This window comes from Amblyomma maculatum, chromosome 3, assembly GCF_055883805.1.
Source record: "Amblyomma maculatum isolate TAMU_Amacu chromosome 3, ASM5588380v1, whole genome shotgun sequence".
In the NCBI taxonomy this organism is placed as follows: domain Eukaryota; kingdom Metazoa; phylum Arthropoda; class Arachnida; order Ixodida; family Ixodidae; genus Amblyomma; species Amblyomma maculatum.
This window is the reverse complement of record NC_139346.1, coordinates 188,228,244-188,248,944: the sequence shown is the minus strand read 5'-3', so window position 1 is coordinate 188,248,944 and position 20,701 is coordinate 188,228,244. Positions and strand designations below refer to the sequence as shown.

Sequence of the window (20,701 nt, the reverse complement as noted above, 5' to 3'; positions counted from 1 at the left end):
TATAGATGGAAAACGAATTCTGATTCTTATGTGGCTGTGCAAAGCTAATTATAGAGTCTTCTCACTTATGAAGCTACTCAGCCATCTTTTTATATTGTGCACATCCCAGAGGATGAAATCATTCACTATGCGTAAAGCTGCTAGTTTAAGTTGGGGTGGACTGGTAATTGGTGATTATACAGTATTGAGAGGCGCACTTGTTACAGTGAGTTGTTATTGACGTTAAATCCACTTTCCACAGGGAAGGCTAGCAACTATGGTTTATTTAACACAAATTCGATGCAGTGCTTGCATGAAAGCTTGAAAGACAGAATTTCTAGCAACTACTACATTTTAAACTGAGGATTTAAAAAAAAAAGGAAAACAATGCTGATTTTTTAAATTAATATCACTCTCTGCAAAACTGATGTTTATGATGAAAACATTTCATTGAGAGGAAAAAGGAAGAAGGAACTATGAGAAGGTCAATCGGATCTTTATTCTGGAATTCCATTGGCTAAGGCTACCGTCCTCGCTCCTCCTGCGAGGGCTCGCTGATCCTCGAGGTCCGAGCTAGACAGGGGTGCCTCCCATCCTTTCCATTGGCTGTTCTATGTAGTGTCTACAGTGTTCTATAGTGTAATGAGACTCCATTACAAGAGAACAGTTCGAACTAGTCGGACTGAGTGAACACCAAATGTGCTTGAATTTAATGTATAGACTGGTGCTTTCCTACTTTTGATGCAAGGAAGGCCAACGAACGAATGCATTCGGACTTGTTTGCTGGAGGTTGTTGGGATGCATAAATTTGTACGCAACTTTACTCCAAACTATTGAGAATGCTCTACAGCTTTTCTCTGTAGCTATATCTCTGGGAACAGATGGATGTAAGCGACAATCTTTTTATGTACCGGCTTCAAAATATATGTTTTTTTTTTTTTTTTGCTTACTTGGCATCTCCTGTTGAAAATTTTTGGCTTGCATACTGCCCTTTCTAGTAGCTTGTCCGGTTTGCTTTTATGTTTCTTGTAGTAAGGTATAAATTTGGGTAGTACTGTAAAATTTTACTATTAAAGAGCTTATTTTCAAGTTTGATAACAGCATACAGGCTGCAGAGGTAGTGCAGTCATTGCAGCTTGCACCTGGTTTCGAACTCATGATGTCCTCATGCTTTTCTAAGGAGCCTCTATGCTGTGCCCATAAGTCACCCGTGATGATGTATATTTCCTTTGCAGGATGATTGTACAGGGCAGGCTGAGAAGATTGTGAAGGTGAAATTTCTTGAGCCGAACTTTGCTGTTTTTGTATTACATGCTGCCAGCTGTATTTTCAAGGGCTTTTTGATTTTTGTTGTTATATGGTTGCACACAGGTGGATTGCAAATGACAATCATTCTTTTGATTTCCAGACTTAAAAAAAAAAATAATAATAATATTGCAGTTTTCTTTTTTGCTGATTTCGCTTTTTCTGGGGAATTATTCAGCTTGCATGCATTCTTTGTCATAAGCCTACCTGGTTTGCCTTTCTATTTTTCGCTGTAAAGTGTAATTTTTATAATACGTATTGATTTCCATGGCAGAAAGGCCCTCTTGTATTGATAGCAATAATCAGATTAAATATGCTGTGAACACTGAGTTGTTACCATTGCTTGTACCCAATTGCAAACTGGTACCCTCATGTCTTTGCAAGGAGTCTTTATGCCATGCTCATTATTCAAGCTCAAGACTTTGTACCATGCTTGTCCATGATGACTTGAATAACATCAACCTACTCGTTCCTTCCATAACCTAGTGAATAATTTGCATCTTCTTGGTGGGCCCTTTGCGTTGGTTGGCCTGGGCTGATTGAGATTGCATTATAATCTATAATAATGTTTATTTAAATATCTCCTAAGTCCAAGTTCTCCCCTCAAATTGTATTTATGTAAATAAAGTACAGTGGTCATTTTTCCCATCATGTTGTTATTCCCGCTGATGTTTGTAACAAAAATAACAACAAGAAATATAACCTTGCTAATGACACATAATTCTGCGAAAAATGCCTAGATCCGCGATTTTTAACAAAAGAGTGGGAAGCCTTTGTTAAGATGGTACTATTGGCTGCAGCCATGACCTACCGAATGTTTGTGAGGCACTATTGAAGCTAGCTAGCAAAAGAAAAGAGTTGAAAGTGCACTTTCTGGCCAGGAAATGTACATGCACGAGAGCTTCCCTCTCTACATCTTAGCCACACTTTAGGGTGGTTTCTTTTCCTTCATGCAAAGGTTTGGTGTAGCATTCTTCCAAATTTCGGTGGGGAAGGAAGGACTTCTGCACGCTGGCCTCAGCGTATAACAGTGATGGTACATGGCCAGACCTGAGTGTTGTGCTTGCGTCACGTGCCATGCATTGTCTCAGGCCGATGAAAAGGAGCATGGGCAAATTGGTCAAGTCAGATTGGTGTTTGACTTAGCTGAATGGGAAGAAAACCAAAAAATACTTGAATAAAGGCCAAATTTTTACTAATGTGTCACTATGCGTGTATTCGTGGCGCAGAGATCTGATATGGCCGCATAAGCATTCACCGCTTCCATTCTGCCTGCAGTGGACTGAAAACATAGGGTGAACTTGTTCATATACTATTAAGAAAAAGTGCTATGGGAGAGAAAAAAAGGTGATCATACATGCTTTCACAGCCTGTATTGCACAACTAGCCAGCTATGCACCTTAGGTATGATTGAAGCTCTTTGGAAAGAGAAAAAGCTTGGAGATGCTTAGGCTCCACTTTACTAGTGGAAGGCAATAGCTTTGGTGAACCTAGCTGTCACCTTCCCTGCATTTTGTTGACTATCACCTGCTTATCGGTGTGACAGGCACAGGCGATGATAGGCTTTGGTCTGTACATTCCTTCCTTTTTCATTTGCTATTCACAACAGCATTTGCTTTTTCTGGCAGTGCTGCTTTGTAGGTAATTAAGTTCGAATTAACATACACTTACTTAGACTATGTGTCTTCAAAGCACGTCGCTAAGTCAAAACCGCAATGCATCCATTAGTCCACCTTCTAACACCTGACCAAACCAGCCTTTAGTGCCTCGTCGCAGTGGTGCAGTGGTTAGGGCACCACTTGGGACTACTGTGTGCCCAAGGATGCAGGATCGAATCCCAGCTGCGGTGGCGATTTTTTAGGCTATTATGGTGATGCATAGGCTACTGCCCGATATATAAAGCTCCTCTTTAACCATGCCTTATGGCATGGCCTAGGATTAGCATGCCTGACTCGGCATCCAATAGCACTTGGAGGTAGATTCTTATTCCACCTTTCCACCCAAATAAGCAATCTGAGTAGGCAGCTGCTCCTCTTTGATATTATATGTCTCATTCGCTATCACAGCTTCCAGACAGAACAAAATCTGTGGATATATGTTCATACCTGCCTAATGCTTTGTGCAAAAAAACAACAGTGATGTTTTTATAACTGAAAGTGCACTAGAGATAAAGGTGCAGCATGAACTGCCTTTGAAAAGAGAAATACGAGACATTACAAGACACAGCATACTCAACTGAGAATGTGCTAGGTTGGTGTGCGAACATAACCTGATGATATTCACCATCACAGCTTCCAGACAGAATGAAATCTATGGATATATGTTTGTACCTGCATAATGCTATATGCAGCAGCTGGCAAACTGCATGCTGCTAAGTCTGACCTTTTCTTTGCAGAAAATTGGTTCTCTCGAGGCCACTTTGGCTTCAAAGGGGGAAAAGGCACAGAAGGTGAGTGACATTTTATTAGGTGACATTTCTCAACTTGATAGCTGAACTCTGTATTCTGTCTGTTGTGATGCACAGCCCTCCAAAGACAATGATCAGGCATCAACCAGACATAACAACAAGCAACATAAACAAGCAAGCAAGCTTAATTGTTTATATTGCATGCGTTTTTATGCACCTAGCTATTTTGAAGTACTACTTTTTACTGTAGTGCTTGCCTCGAACAAAAATTTTTATTCTCATTTATTTTGGCATCCCACTTCTGGATCATCACTACTTTGCTGGGAATGCTGCTCAAGGTTTTTGTGTGCTTTTGCGTCTTTGAGACATATTTGCGACAACACGTGCTTGGAAGACTTCCTTCTGGATAAATGTTTTTCTCATTCTTGTCGGTATTGGTGGTAGCATGTTATGAAAAAACTTCCATAATCACGCGCCACTGTAAAGGACTATTACATAGGTAGACCTGAGCTTTCAAGGACGTGCATGCCAAGGAAGGGTGCATTTATAGGTGTGTGGAGTGGGGTAGTAATGTTGCTGTCTCTTTTCCTTGTGGGAGGCAGGAAGGGGAAAGACGTTTGTAAATTAGTGTAGTTTGCTGCTTTACTCTTGATTTTCATGTCTGTGTCAACCCTTAACCCTTCCTGCTGTGTTAGTGAGTTGCAGCAGCAGCTTGATTTTGTCTGTCAAACTATGCAAAGGATAAGGTATAGACCTGGACAGAGGCAGAAAGCCTGCATTGTTTGAGCCTGTCCTTTGACACTCTTTATGCATGTGTCAGCCCTGCAGTTTGAGGCAGGAAGAAGCTCACTGTTTGTCAGCTGTGCCTGTTCACAAAGCCTCTGGTGTGAAATTTCCACTTGCTCTTCTCTGAAATGTAGAGTGAGCAACTCAAGGCAGAGGTGCTGAATGTGCAGGAGAAGGTTCATACTTTAGAAAGCGAAGTGATTGGAACAAAGGATGCTGAAGCACTGAAGCTTGAGTGCCTTGAGCAGCTGTACCAGGAAGACAAAGAGCAAATCCACTTCTTGAAGAGAGCTGGCAGCACTACTAGTTCAGGGATAACCCTTGGCTACCGGGTGGGTTTTTCAGCAGTGAATGCAAGTAGCATTATACTGGTTCTTCATAGAATCAGATCATTGCTCACTAAACAGGAAACTATATCAGCCCATTTTTCCCACTAGTGTGATGAGAGAGCCAAAATGTGCAGTGTTGTCCATATTTTACATAGGCAGCTGCCACTTGCATGCGCCATTTGTATACGGTGGTTGTAGATGTTTGATTCCAGTGCACAGAAAAAGATTGTTCCATTGAATTTTTTATGTCTGATTGAACCGAGTTTTTTGCTACAGAGGTCAGTTTCTAAATGGTGCGTATGGAGCCTTGCTGAAGTTTTAAAGTGCAGGCACATTTAGTTAGCGCCAGCAAAATATTATTTTGCTTTGTCCAGGCTTCAACGCCTGTTCAAAAAGGACACAAATTCGTTTCTGTGACACTGCAAGATGTGCTGAAGGACATGCCGAAACAGGAAGGGCTGGCCAAACCTTCATCGCTGCACATTCTGTCTCGGCACCGAAGCACTCTGGTCCAAGCATCATCATCGGTTGCACCTGTGCCTGCGAATGCTCCCTCAGGCAGCATGCTGGGAGATGATTCGGTGAGAAGAGCAGAACAAAGTTCATTCTCAGGACCAACTTTTATTAAGATTGTTGAGTGTGTGTAGGGCAGAGTGAAGCCATTCATTGTATATGCTAGCAAGCAGGCATCTATCCCATGGTGATTGCAAAACATTTGAGCAAGCTGTTCTCCTGTCATCTTTGTGTACGCATTACATGAGAAATATGGGTGACCAGTCAGCTCAGCAGATCATTGTTTCCTAATTGTCTAGCTGAAAAGGTTAAAAAAAAAAAAAAGAAGAAGAAGAAAAGGTTAAAAAAATGGACTACACAATAAATCTAGCTGTTTTCTTGGCCTCTGTTGTTGATACTAATAGGAATTCTGAGCTTGCAGAGAGATAGCAGCTTTTTTTTTTTTTTAATGAATGTAAATCTTAGCTGCCTTTCTTTTGTTTATTCTTGTCTATAAAATAAATGCGAATTAAGCAAGGTGTGGTAACAAATGTATAGAGGCCTGCTTTCAACAGAATTATCTCATTTGACAACTGCTAAAGCAACAAATCTTACAGTAACTGTGGTGAATTAAATAGGATTGGAGACTCACACGAGCAGTTGGCACATTTTGCACAAATGCGCTATAGTGCAGAAAACCTGAATAATCTATATTTTGGTGTCGAAATTTCAAAACAACGAAAGCATCCCATCTCAAAGTACTTATTTTTTGCAGACTTCTTATCATCATTTCTTTGTGCGTGAAGTTTACTTGGCAATAACAGTAATGTTATTGCTACAACAAACTGGGCAGTGCATGTGCATGGTTTAATACACCTGCACATATATATATCTTCTTGGATCTCAGGGAATGAACAGTCTCTGCAAAAATGCACACCCTGCAAAAAAAAATAAATAATAAAAATCACAAGCTGATCAGGAATCTGATGAGACAATTTATCAGTATCAGTTGGATTTACCGTTTATGATTACTTCAAGCTTACTCTAACGGTTGCTTGTACTCTAAGCTGCGGTTTCACACAGGAAGCAGAATTCTATAAAGGTGAAAGTGAGCAGAGTTGCGTTGAGGATGGCAGTAGGTGGCTGCGCAGCTTCCCAGCTATGGGTGTGGGGCAGTGATGTGGCTAACAGATGCGGCTTCTGCAATGCAGGTGGTTTTCCCATTGTGTCCTTGCTTTTTCATTCTGCTTCTGCGGGATGGTCCTATAATGGGTGGAGGTCTTGTGGAGGGTGGGAGGTAGATGTTTTCGCAGTGGGTTGCACTTCTGCAATGTGAAGTTGGGTGAGTGAGCAGCTTCATAGCTAGGAGGGTGCAGTGGAGAGATGGCTAGTGGATAGTACTTCTGGAGACTACAGACACTGGCTTTTAATTCATTATCTTTGGAGCTTGAAGTGTGTAGAATGTGTCTGTCCTTCCATTTGAGGCCTCAGTTGGCAGATGAGAAAGGAAAAGAGAGAAATACCTCTTTTAAAGCGATTACTAGTGGCACTCGCCACGGTGGCGCAATGGTAGGATGATCGATTACTGCGCCCAATGCAGGATCGAATCCCAGCCTCAACGGCCGCTTTTCAGTGGATGCGAAAAGCTAGGAGTGTGCTGTGCAATGTCAGTGCACGTTAAAACGACCACAGACAGTCGAAATTTCCAGAGCCCTCCACTATGACGTCTCTCACAGCGTGACTCACTTTGGGACATTAAACCCCAAAACCAAACCAAAACTAGCCTAGTAGCACTGGTTTCGCAGTGATGGCTCATATTGGGAGACAGCTGGTAAAATGTGTCAGTGGTGCAATGGAACTCCGATTTGAACCTGGTGTTCCACAAGTTCCGGCTTAGGTGTGACCTGGAACTTTTCGGACATTTAAACTGTGGAGAACTACTTCATCGGTTGTTGCTTTAATTGGCTCCAAAGACGAAGCTGACTGAATATTTAGGTTCCCATTTCGAGTTACTGATCAATTCCCTCTCGCCCTACCATCTGATCTGGTGACCATCCTGGTTAGCTCAAATGGTAGACTGCCCCTGAAAGGCAGTGGTCCTGGGTTCGATACCCGGACCAGGACGAATTTTTCTTTCGCTACACAGTTTCTGAGAAAATTATAGCTTTCCTTTGTAGCCATATGGCTGTGCTTGGGTGGATGTGTACTTATTAGCCAAAGGATAAATACAACAGCTACAGTATTCAGGCCATTTCGAGAAATCTCCTTATACACAGGCCAACCGAGATATGAAGCTGACAAAAATTACGTCCTGCTATGAGGAGTGCACTAGGTTTCAGTAATGAGTGCCTACCATACAAATTAAGGTTGATTGCTTTGTGGGCTGCTTCTATAGCATTTACTAAAAAATTGTCACTCAATGCACTCGATAAGAATAATGGCAGGGTTAAAAAATAACTTATTCTGTTGCTGTAATGCACAAGTATTGCTGCAAGATCTCATGCAATGAGCAGCTCTTGCCACTTCCTTATGCATTGCAAAGCCTGAATGATGGTGCAACCAAAGGCACTCTGTGTTAGTTTACCTTAAACCAATAATGGAAGGACAACCGCATATCTTTCTTCCTATGTGCCTGAGTGTCTGATACCGCCATTACTACAGTAATGTGACAGCTACAGTAATATGGTAGTAGCGATGTGACAGCTCCATCCAGTTTCATGCAGGTCGTACCACATTGTACCATGTCTAGCTGAGCTTTTAACAGGGGCTTTAGCCTTTTGTAAGGATCAAAGGGGCCTAATTAAGGTCTGTAGCTCAACTTTGTCAGAGGCAATAAAGATCACAAAGACACAATATCTGAAGCACAATATGAAAGACTGGCAGCTTAGCACATGAAGACACCAGCTACTGGGGTTGCACGTGGTCTAACGCGGTGACCAGCAAATTAGGCTGCTGGGTTTAAAACCCACTGGTGGCAAGTTGCACAAAAAAATGGTTGTGCGAGTGGTTGCACAAAAAAGGCTTGACAGATTTCCTGGCAGAATCTAAGAATGCAGGTAGTAGTTTTTCCACGTTAAAAAGGAAGAATGAAGAAAAAGACAGGGGCGCAAAAAGAAGGAAGAAAACACTTATTTCTCCCTTTTATTTATCTAGTTAGCACTATATTTTTATCATTGTATTAATATTGTACTCATTCTTGACCAGAACTGAACAGATATGTGAAGAGCATAGGTACAGGTGCCTTTTTGCCCGTTGGAGCAGCTTTGATAAGATTTTACTTCATTTGCTCCGTAGCAAACTGCTCGCATGTGTAAGACAAGTGTGGTCTCCTTATCTTTGAACTGTGACGCAGATTTTTTGAGTCCCTCTTATCCACCCTACATGCAGCATACCTTGTTTTGAGATTGGAGCTTTTCTTTTTTTAAAATGGAGCAAGAATAGATATTCTTTTCTTACATATTTGCCATTCCATGCTTCATTATTCTTTGTGAAAATTGTGGGTTTTGCTGCAAGAACCACTCAGGTATTGAGATGGTGTGATTCGTTGACGAGTTTGCTTCCGCTTACATTTTCCTTTTTTTTTTTTTTTCTTTTTTTCGTTAGCTCTCAGAGCTGGCCAAGATCTGGGAAATAACTCTAGTCAAGCCCAAATCTTTGAGTGCCAGTACCTTTCAAGCTGCCAAGAATACTGATGGAAATACTTGCCCAACCAAACCTTATGCAGTTACCATGACAGAGGCATCAAAGCAGCAGCAAGAGACAGTGAGTGCCTAAAGTTCTTGTTGAATTTATTCATTCTGCTATCAGGTAGTTATTCACTTTTTTGAGAAGATGCACATTTATTTGTAGGCTGACATGTGATGTTGTTGGGAATTCTGGGCTGTGATATTCGTATTATTAGTTTTATTAAGCTGCACTGGCACTTCTGTACCTATTGTCACAGTGCTTTGTATATGCAGGTGCCTGTGCTAAAACCGCTCTGCAATTTCACTGCTGAAGATTGAGGCTCAGACATAAGTGCACTACTTTTATTTTCCTTGCATGCAATAGTGGACACAGAAGCAAATGAAGAGTTTCGTTTTGCTGCGTGCCTGCTGTGGTATTGTTTAAGCTGGTGGCAAGTGGAAAGCAGCAGCTGCAATTGAATCTCTATGAAACCCTCCCATATCTGCTTGGTCCAGCAAAAGTTCATTAGACTGATATTTTGGGAGATGATGGACGTGTACTGAGAGGAATTCAGTGAGGATGATTGCGCATGTTTGCTATGCATGACCATTAGGCAGTTGGAGCATTTCATGAGAAGGAAGAGCGCTATAAACTCTGTTTGCATGGTAGTGGCTACCCTGTGGACTGAAGCATATGTACACTTGTTAATCCCAGGGCTAAGTTTTGTTTCATGAGATCTGCATACCGTGAATACATGTGATGCAGAAACATGGTGGTAGACTGCAGCTTTTATTACAAGTGGCAGAATACAATGAATGTGCTTACACACAAACACACAAGCCATTTTCTCTATTGTGGCATCGACAATTTTGCACTAATTTCTGCCACCAGCTCACGGCTTTGGCCCCTGCACCAGAAGAATTTCTGGCCATCCTAAGTTATCTTAACTTCACTCCGGAGCCAAGTACTCCATTGGTCATTGTAAATAGCTGCCACTCTAAGTCATCGGTTATAGCTGATATGAGTCACAGTTTTTATGCAGCACTTGTATGCAAGCTCACGGGGATAATCCTACCTGTGGCACTCATATTTTTATACAGGGAAAATGCAAAATTTCTCGTATGTCAAGCCTCTAACTCTCTGCAGTGGAAAATTTTAAAATTCGCAGATTCATAACAATGTCAACCTGCGAAATCCTGTGGATTGAGAGCAAAGCAACCGCAAAATTCTGCTGGAGATGTCAAATGATGCTTCAGAATGCACTCCGCATTATAATCTAAACTATTAGTGTGAATTTATTTTCCCAAGCTCTTCATGGTATTAAAGGACCATAAAAAGCTATTTACTAAAACTATAAATGCTCATGAGCACTAGATATACCATCAGTTCTCTCCGTAGATCAAAAATTATTAAGGTAGTGTCAATAACCTCGAATATATTGGCAATCGAAAATGACGCACCCCCTCTTCTCCCTCACGCTGGCATGCAAGAAAACAAATGAAGAAAATAAGCTGCAACGGTGCACCACTACGCTGCACGCAAGATAAAAAAGGCTGTGATGGAGCCGCATCATGCCAATTACACTTGCGTCATTTGGGACCACCCAATGAGTGGCCACATCCAGCAAGCACCAATGACATCAATGGGCAGGGAACATGTCGCCCTGATCGGTGGCAAGTGGTCGCCAGGAGCACTTTTTAAATATTATTTATATAATACGGCGTCCATGCAAAGCTTTTAAATTTGATTCGAATACTCACAAAGACAGCCTCTATGGATTTCTTGCAATTAGAATACTGCCGCAAGTACCATATGTCAGGGGCCCTTTAAAGTGACCATTACCGAGCTCAAGAATCGCAAGAGGAAGCGAGTTTTTAAATGAACTTCGGGCAAAATGTGTGCGTGCATATGCAAAGAAGGTCGCTATGAATATAGAAAAAAGGCAGTACAGGTTGTCGAAAAAGAGAAGGCACTGCCAAAATTGAGTGGGGTAAGGAAAGCAAAAAAAAAAAAAAAAAATTGGTTTTCTTTCCGACATTGGCACATATCTAGGCTCCCACATTGCTTTCATTTCACACCAGACGCTTTTGCCACAATCCAGACCTTGTGAGTCTCATGAGTTTGCTCTTGCTGCACATCCTCCGAAAAATTGCTTGTAACATGCTGCAGCATGGGAAAGGCTGGTAAGGTGCTCACCTTATAGAAGTCTGGAACCAGCTAGGACACCTTAATGCACATCATGCTGCTATGTTGGTGTCCAGTTGTTGTATCATGGTGAAGTTAACCTACCTGGAGTGGTATAGAATTTACCTCCTTTGAATGGTGTGTAAGTGCATGCTGCCACCTATGGAAAGGTAAAGTTCAAATCTGAGTTACCTTGGAGCTAGTGAGCCCTCTTAATGAACATCACATTGCTATGTTGATGCCTAATCATTGGCTTGCATCCCCAATATTAAGAGTGTTGTCACTGGGAGAAAGTGTTTGCAACTGGAACAGTTCTTTCCTTCAAACATGATGTCTTATCATAAATAGGAACACACAGCACTTAACTAATTTGCTTCCTTGCAGAAGCCACAAGCGGAAGGTGCACCACGTAAAGGGAAGCGCCCTGGCATTGTGAGTGCTTTTCTTTTTTTTCTTTTGCAGTGTAAAAGTTGTTTCATTTCTCACTTCTTAAGTCGTATAGGGATCTGAAGGGTCCTGTTTTATCTTTGAAAGTTACAGCAAAAAAAAAATGCAGATCTCTTAGAAGAAAACTAACAATGTGAGGGAGCTGTATATTTTAATACTTTGTTAGCATTGTGAAAGCATTGAGATCAATTTCAGGATGCTATTTTGTGAACTTTTATGTGAAGTGAAGATTTGTGGCACAGTTATGCAAATCCATTAGGCAACTTCTAACTTGCCAATCATTTGCTGTGAAGAATAAGAAAGCATGTACACTCCTGCTGACATTTTCATACTTGGTGTACAGCACTGTTAAATGTGGAGGGCAGTTTTATGCTGTCTTGCAAATGTAACTTTACTGTGTGTCATCCATTTGAACACAAAACTTTCAAAAAGTTTTAAAAAGTCGTGGAGTGCAAGCTGATGAGACTCGATCAGTTCTCATGAGGTCTCATTTTATGGCATGTCTGAGCATGTTACAATTTTGACAGGCCTAGTATTCCTTAGAGAGAAGCCCTTTTAGCCTGTGTTGCGTTAGGATCCTCACTTAAACTAGGATGTGATGACTCAGTGGCATCAGTAAATTTGGAGATACAGATAATTCATAGAATGTCAGAGTTCCTGTAATTCCTAATATATATTTTAGCAGACGATTTGAGTGAACAGCTTGCATGACTGAGTTAATTTGAAGACCTCTGAAGCTATGCATGAATGCCCCTGTTTAACTGATGATGCAGCATTGCTCAACATAACATCCAATTAGCGTGGAACTCTGCAATAAGCAACATGATTCTTAACCAGAATCGGCTGCTAGTCACCAGTGGCTGCCCGGCAACATGTTCATTGGCATCTGATGCGCTTGCGCTGACATGTAATATATTTTGTGCATGCTGCGGCAGTGGACAAGCTCATCGATGCGAAATGCATCATGCCAGCGTGACTGTCTGGACATGCCATTAGTTCTTCCTCATTAATTATGAGACATATATTCATCCACCAACTACTTCTATTGCTAGCACTTTAGTGCTGTGCTGTGCCAATAGCCTGATATATCAGACCTTGCATTGAATGCTGAAGTGGTTGAGGAACATTTTGCACTTGCCTGCTTTTGTTTTGCTTTGCTTTTGGGTAGTTTGAAAACCCGCTTTATTCAAATATGTTACACATTTAGTGATATTAGAATTACTAAGCTTCTATGTTGCATTTCATGTCATGCTCTGTCATGTTATGCTGGTTATTTTGGTGACCTGGAATTGCAGTGAGCTGTCAGAGAGGGGGGTCCCTGCTGCGCATGCATGAGCCATTGTTAGTTTGATTAAAAAAGACAATTAAATGCTATGGTTTGAAGATTTTTTTCTACACTCGCTATGATAAAGTAGTCTAGCTGCACCTATCAATGCTATGATGTGCTTTATGATTTCTTGCACAGGCATCAGCAACTACAGCATTGTCTGAAAAGTCAACTGAGCTGGAGAAGAAAGGGGACTCAAGTCCTACAAGTGGAGTTCCAGCTAGTGCATCTGCTCCAAAGAAGCCCAGATTCTTCTAGCAAATGGATAGCCCAAGTTCAAGTTTCTTGAACTGGCAGTAGTTCAGATTTATTCTTCCGGTCTTCAGGTTGTGCCTCAATAAGAGGTTTCGAAAACACCTGATGCCAACCTGAGCGTCATTTATATGAATCCTCTTTAATTTCATCCGCACTAGCATGTGCATTAGTTTTGTTTAAATAATGTATCCATCACATTTGTTTTTCATATTATGTTGCCACAGGGTGTGTGCCATCTTAGTTATTTATTTCACATGTAAGATCACTACCTGCACAGTGTGATCGACAGCTATGAAACTTCGGCTTTCTCTAAAAGAGTATGAGAACTTAGTGTGATCCTTGCTTACTATGCTAGAAACTTTAGCACTTGATGTTGTTGTTCTTGAGCTCCGGAATTCTCGGCGCAGTTTTTGAAAGCCTTTTACTCTTGAAAGTACCACATTGTTGAAGGCTGTGAACTTTCAGTCAACCTGCTCTGTTCTATTTGCTGTCAATAAAAGTTTATCTTTATCATCAGCTGCCACAGCACTGCCATTAACTTGTAATTAGTACTCATTATCTTCTATTTGAAAGCTCCTCTGTATGGCTACTGTTAAGAAAAGCTGTACAGGTTCCTTCCAGACCTTGCAGATGAAGAAAAATGTACCCTGGTCCAGGGCTGGAACCAGAGACCACTGCCTGTTTGGGGCAATTGCTCAACCAAAATTTAGCCAGAATGGCTAGCAGCTGACATTTCAGCACAAAATTAAGGCAACAGGCTGAGAGACAGAAGTAGATTGTAGGGCCAGTGATGATGGCTTTCTTCCCCCCCTAAGTGAAAAATTTTACATATACTAATTATATGCTGAACTTCATTTCTTTGACTGAAAATTTCATTAAATACATGGTTCAGCTAGGAGAGAGATTTATAAATCTGCTCTTTCAGAAAGGTGAGGAACACATACAAGCACTTTGTGCCATGCCTTTATGTCAGCTGTTTCAGTGATGCACTGTAGTACTATAGCGTACTGGAATACTGTGTGGTGTGCTCTCTCCCTATGCGGTGCATGTTTTGAATCAAAGCCACTCGTGTCACCAAATTTCAAGGCCACTAGGAGCGCTGGTGCTGGAACCTCCTGAAGATTTGCGTTCTTTCGTCACTGTCACTCAGCTTTGGCAGCGTGCGCAGGAGGATGCAAATGGACTAGATTTTGCGGTTTTTTGCAGTTGTCGACTTGCCTCCGTAATGTCTTCACGCATTCTTCGTGCCCATGCGTTTGTAAAAGGTAGTCAGTCACCAGTGTAATCGCTACTAATGCGAAGCATTACTTGGCTCATGCATGCCATGTATGGAATGTGTCCTCAGTGGCTGCATGTCTAGTATAATTGCCATAAGTGTTGGATCACTCGATAGCTTATGTCAAGTAAAATTATGGTGGACTAATTGGGGATGTTAATTACTGTTATCTAGTTAATTGTGATTATATTGAACATTACCATACTGCATTAGGTCAGATATTGTTGGATAGGTTATATCAAGTATAATTGCACTGGTCTATTTGTATGTCTTAATTAGTAATTGATAATTAGCTATTTGTAATTAGAAACCAATGTCTGCTTCAGTGTGGCCATGTATCATTGAATGGGTTATTACAGAGTATAATTTTCCTGGATTAATTACCATTACTGAAAAATCCCGGCCTCTGTGGCTGCTTTTCGATTGAGGTGAAAAGCAAGGTGCACGTGAAAGAACCCTAGGTGGTCGAAATTTCTGGAGTCCTCCACTACGGTGTGTCTAGCCTGAGTCGCTTTAGGACGTTAAACCCCCAAAACAAAATGAAACGATTAACAAAATATTTATAATTGCAAATTGAACATTAACTAAAAGTATGAAATCGCATGTAGTTAGATAGTCTATATCAAGTACAATTTTACTACAGTAATTGCTGGCATTAGGTAATACTCATTAATTAGTTACCTGTTATTGCCAACTGAACTTGTAACTGGAATACAAGTCATATGCTGTTGGAAAGGTCTTGGCAAATAGAATACAAAGTCAAACGCATAAACCACGCAAAAATCATGTAAACCTCCATTAAGGGGACATGCGGGGTTAAAATCAAGTTTCACCAAAAAAATGTTTTTAAATTTTTGTTTTGGATTGTGCGTATGGTTTTCACGTTTTCATTTGCGCACGGGAAAAGGATGCTGAAGCGACGAGGAACAAGCGTGCGATAGAAACTCGAGGACAACGGGCTGCGCGACTGCGATGGAAGCGATAAGCATGCAGTGATACGCACCTACTTCGCATTTGATTAACGCAAATCGGCCGTGATTTTTTTCCCCACGAGAAGGATACACATGAGTCCTTCGAGGTTGGTTACGCCACGCTGAGACGCACGACGTGTGCATCGCTGAGCATGCGAGTGGCCACAAGACCTTTCTTCAAGTGTCATTTTGCTGCCAATTGATGTGCATGGTGACGTTGTCGAACGGTTAGAACTTGCTCAATGAATTCGCAACAACTCCACGGTTGCTGCGTTGGGCACACGCCGACGCGCAACAGAGCTGCAAGCTAAGATGGCGGAGCTAGGCCATAAGCAAAGCGCACCGCAATCCGAGCCCCGCTGCGTGGCCCGAGGTGGATGCTCTCCCCCACCAGCTGGCAGCTGCAGCGAGAGGCCAGGCTCGACATTTCGAGCATCGCGCCTCGTTACGACTTGCGCCCGCGGCAGACATAACTCTGACCAACGCGCAGGGAGTAATTTATTCTTGTGATGAATATGGATAGGACGCTCTGTCGATATTCAGCGTATTTTGCTTCCAGAGCAACCACGCGCTTTCTGTTTGGAAAAGACCGAGTTGGGGTAGATTTGAAAAGAAAAGGTAACTATAGGGTACCTCAACAAAAATTAACTAGGAGTGTGTAATCTTCCCGCTGCGCGTAAGTTTTTTTTTTTTTTCTTTTTTTCGCGCAGTTTTCATAAGGACAGCTGCCCTCACTGCACGCTCGCTAAGCTTCCTCTGGGAGCAAATCCCAGCTCAGGCGTGCTTGCTTTACACTTTATCGCCTTCCATTCAGTGTGACATGCTATTCGCGTGCCGACTAAAATGAAGTGGTCGATGGAATAAGAGCGGTGTGCACGGACTCGGGCCAGCCCGAACCCTGCCCGCGTGCCGGGCTTCCGGCCACTCTGAAACCCTCTGCATCGGTCTAAGGCCGGGCCCGGGCCGGACGCACCGGTCCCAAGAAAACGTTTGCGAAAGTACAAATGTGGCTGTCACAAACCCCCGCCTTTACGGTCACAAGAGGTGCGGGATCCTCTTTACGATTACTCGTCGTTCCTCTATGAGGGTTGTGAACACATTTAAAAGTTCGAAGTGTCTAAAGGTACGTCCGACGTATCCATTCGATTCTCGTAAAGATACGGCGGACGTCGATATACAAGCTCATGGCTATATGCACGTCGAACGCGGCCACATTCCTCTTGCTACGCGTGGATGGATCTCATCCTCTATAATATCAGCTAGCCGCGACTCTCGATGAGGTGCTACGAAGAGTGCATCCGTTCTAACGTAGATCACGGTCTTCACTTAGGGTTGTGTACGGCAAACATCGCTGTCAAGCACATAGCTGCAGGCGATATGCTACGTACTGCACCAGCTCCACCAGCTGGCATCGAGATACGCACATTCACGAGCAGCTTTCGCTTCGCATTAAACTATCACCTCGATCTGCCCGTAATGCGAGCGAGCTATTCCTAGCATTTACGCTGTCTTAGGTCCTGCATCGACCTCCGAAGATCTAGCGCCGGCACAACACACACACCTCGCCGTGCAGCTGAACATTCGGCATCCAAAGTATGTATGTGAAATGGCCATATGCTCGTTCCTCACATGCAGACCGAGGAAACAGGATGTTTTTAGCTAAATTCTTCGTTTAAATTCTACCTCAGAGCCGTGGCAGAAGACATGCCGAATCTACTAGAGGCCTGCACATCGACTCGTCGAGGCGAAGACCTACTGCACCGCACCGCAAGAGTGCACAACCGGAAAGCCGGAAGCGTGAATGATCCGAATTCCCTGTGAACAGCAATGTTCTTTGGTATATAGGGGAAGACTAGACTAAAGTGCTTAGGCTGCATCTTTTTCTTGTCGTTGAACTTTGCGTACATATGTAGTTTAAACCCCCGCATGCTCGAGGTTAGCGTGACCAGACTGAACGGCTGCGCAGCTTTGAAACGATCGGGATCGATATGCATGCATCGCCGGACTTAGGTACGCGGTAGAAAATGTGCGCTGCACATTTCGTTGAAGAAGCTGACTCTTGGAATTTTGCAGAGTGTGCCATGCAAGTGATCGTTGCTACAACCACGCATCCATGTTCCCACGGCTGGCCTACCCCGAGGCGCATAAATGTTCAACCGTGGACGTATCAATGATCGAAGAGAGGACAGATTTTCACAGTATTGGGCGCGAAATCGATAGCTACCAGTGCTCAGTGTTAGAGAAATTCTGCCTTGATCATGCGCAATTCAGTGTTTCAGGTGTGGTCAGTAGCTATATAAGTTTGAGCAGTTCGCCTTTCAAGTCAGCAGTGCCAGCGATGGATCGGCGGAGCGATTTTCCACGCTACACCGCTGTCTTGCTAGAAAGCCTATCTAGGCGGCGTTTGACATTCACCTGCTTTTTGTTGGCCCCGTAATTGAAAGCAACGCCTTCAGAAACGCGTTAAATGTTCAAAAATGTATTCTCTTCAACAGTTTCACTCCAGGCTGTCAAAGCAGGCGGACGTTGATAAAACAGTTGAGCACTCCAGTCTTTAGAAATCTGTACAATCACCTTCAGTTTGTAAAATTATTGGAATAGGTCACTTTCCGATCGCTGGGACATAGACCCTCATGACAGCGCTGTCACGTGAATAAGGACCACACCAGGCCGAAAGCTTGTCTCATATAACATAGCTAACCAAGGTATACCTTACAGCATTGTGTTTATTTTTATGGTGCCTAAGCGACTAATGCTGCCATGCACCAAGAACAAGGTTTAATGTATTTATTTTGTGTGTAACGACTAAAATGTTCTTTAGGATGTAGCTTGTTTAGGAACATTTTAGGAAACCGAAAAATGCAGGAAATTTGCACGTCTCTCCTAGGATCATGCTGGGATGGAAAGGGATCTGTTGCAAATTGTACAAAATGTTTCCTCTTTTCTCGACTCTGGCGCACGTGTAAGATATGGTTTATTGTTAGTTCACCTCCACACTCCTTGCATATTGGTTTGTCCTCTTTCATAAGTATGAAGCTGTGTGTGAGGTTTGGGTATGTGTTTTGTGAAGATGACCTAAAATGTCCTCCATGTTGTGTTTTTGATTACTGCATGATTTCCATTCCTTAATGACAGGTTTGACAAGTATAGTTTGTAGTTTATTTCAATGTTTCAAAAATCCTGCCATTTCACTCTCACTTTTCTTTGTACAAGCTTCTTGGTATCTTCATGCAGCATATTCACCCTCTGCAATTTAGCATTGCGTCAAGGTAACCTGGTTATTTCTTTTCATCACCTTTCAAGACTACTGTCCCGATTTCATAAAGTTTCTGACGACAGGAACTCCTTGGAAGTCATAGAAATAAATGAGATCCACAATCATGAGCTATCTAGGGTATGCATATACATGTCCATCGCTCAGTGGAATGGCGTCAGTACGCTGTTAGAACAGGTCTTGAGATAACAACAACCATTGTCTGAGGTGGTCCTTTAATGGGCATTGAAATGCTATGTAACTACAGGTACTGATAGAACTCTTGATCATGTTATGTGATGATGCGATCCTTGCATGAATATAGGTATACATTTCAGAATCTGCAGTGCACCACTTAATCATTTGCCGCCAGTTTGTGTGAAAATGTATTTTTCATGCATGTTAACCAGTATTTAACAGATGACCCCTGTGCACAAGCCAAAAGTGCCACGAGCCAAATGTCACGAGGCCACACGACATGGCAGGAGCTGTTAAGCCAAGCTTACAAAGTTATATTTGAAATATTTCAGCTTCAACGTTTCAGCTCCAATTAAGAAAGGTTGAGGCTTACAGAAGTCTATGCCAGGTTGTCTATCACCTAACAGGGCAGCCTACGACTGTATGCTAATGAGTATATCTGAGATAACAGAGACATGAATTAAGGAATTAGTAACAATGTTTGTAGCAAAGGGCACGTAAATTAACGAGAATCCACAGTGGGATCTGCAGACAAGAACCATTAACGCTGGCACACCATACCCTTACAGGTGGAGATTAGGAGTCTCCCTAATTTTTTGTCTGCTCAAAGCTTGTCATTTCCTTTGTTCTTCCAGATGAGGAAGATGTGAAAATGATAGCATCCAAAATGCCAGAGACCATCGTTAACAAGGATGCTGATCCCAACAGCGTAAAAAGGAATTTCAGAAAAGATGGGTGACTAGTAATGCTGGCAACAGTTGAAACTAAGTGGAAAGGCGTGAAATTGAAATGCAACATATGCAGAGATATGTTGCGAGACTGTGGTGTGCGACATCTGTCTCCGTTAGTTTCATTAAGTGATTGGCCAAAGCAGATGGGGCTTGTGGTTTTGTGATAAGTGCAGTGTAGTAGCATAGATGCAACCTTGCCCATTAATAATTCGAGTGGAGTAAGTGCATTGTTTTGTTTTGTTCATGGTTTCCATGAAAACATTATGAGAAATTTTTTCCTAGAGAATGTTTGCTGAAATGTGAATATAATGTGCAATAAAACTAGTGTTTTCTTGCTGTTTACTTTTCCTTGTATACATTAGTTCTGTGAAGAAAACCACAGGCTAGAAAGAAATGTAATGGCATGCATTTTGATACTTGGCCCCGTTGTGCTGGCTCAGTAGTTAGAGTGCTTGGCTGCTGAACCGAAAGATGCAGATTTGGTTCCAGCCACAGCAGGGGCATTTAAATAGAGGCGAAACAATAGGCCGTCATGCACCGTGCGGTGTCAGTGCATGTAAAAGAACCCCAGATGGTCGAAATTATACCGGAACCCTCAACTATTGTGTTCCTCATAGCCGTAGTTATTTTGGGATGCTAAACCAGATATATATCACATCATACTCTGAGTAAGATGCTATTCATGGTCAGTTAATCATACACTAAATGATCAATTTTTTTCTGCATGGTACAGCAGCTGTTGTACAATTTTACTTTAGCCTTCATGAAGAATATCACACTGGCTCCACATGGCCTTCTGTTGACCCTTGATATGCGTCACAATCACACACCCGAGTATGTATTTGTCTAAAGGCACCTATGCATGCAAGGAGGGGACCGTTACTTTCCACTTGTCAGAACTGAAATGTATGATCCACATCATTTCTGTAATTCAACTGCTTGCTATTTGAACTGTCCAGCATTAATGCAAGTTTCAAAGAACTGCAATTAGCAAATTAATCTAAGCAGCAAACCATGCCAAGAACTGCTTCGGTTTCATCTTTAGCAACTGTTTGGGAACTAAAATTAGCCAAATGTTGCAAAACATAGACGAGA

The 20,701-nt window shown here is 42.3% G+C and overlaps 2 protein-coding genes across 13 annotated transcripts in view; one reads left to right on the top strand and one right to left on the bottom strand.

The window, feature by feature from the left end:
• The window catches only part of LOC146197209 (uncharacterized), a 40,468-nt gene extending 26,536 nt beyond the window's left edge, over positions 1-13,932 (top strand). For 5 of the 8 annotated variants that reach the window (XM_084598996.1, XM_084598997.1, XM_084598999.1 and 2 more), the window contains exons 18-23: positions 1,215-1,250; positions 3,680-3,733; positions 5,181-5,387; positions 8,902-9,060; positions 11,533-11,580; positions 13,061-13,932. In XM_084598996.1, coding sequence (XP_084455122.1) covers positions 1,215-1,250; positions 3,680-3,733; positions 5,181-5,387; positions 8,902-9,060; positions 11,533-11,580; positions 13,061-13,180 — 624 coding nt within the window. In that variant the 3' untranslated portion in view covers positions 13,181-13,932. Of the gene's footprint in view, positions 1-1,214; positions 1,251-3,679; positions 3,734-4,611; positions 5,127-5,180; positions 5,388-8,901; positions 9,061-11,532; positions 11,581-13,060 lie in introns of those variants that run through there. The other 3 variants (XM_084599001.1, XM_084599002.1, XM_084599003.1) reach the window with 3 other exon arrangements.
• Positions 1-15,840, bottom strand: part of LOC146197208 (uncharacterized) — a 67,866-nt gene extending 52,026 nt beyond the window's left edge. Inside the window, exons 1-4 of one of the 5 annotated variants that reach the window (XR_014706181.1) lie at positions 15,457-15,817; positions 11,161-11,308; positions 5,951-6,236; positions 5,408-5,618 (exon numbers count right to left, since the gene is read on the bottom strand). The gene's annotated coding sequence lies outside the window, so the exon portion shown is untranslated. The other 4 variants (XR_014706183.1, XR_014706182.1, XR_014706180.1 and 1 more) reach the window with 4 other exon arrangements.
• Positions 15,841-20,701: the final 4,861 nt, after the last annotated feature.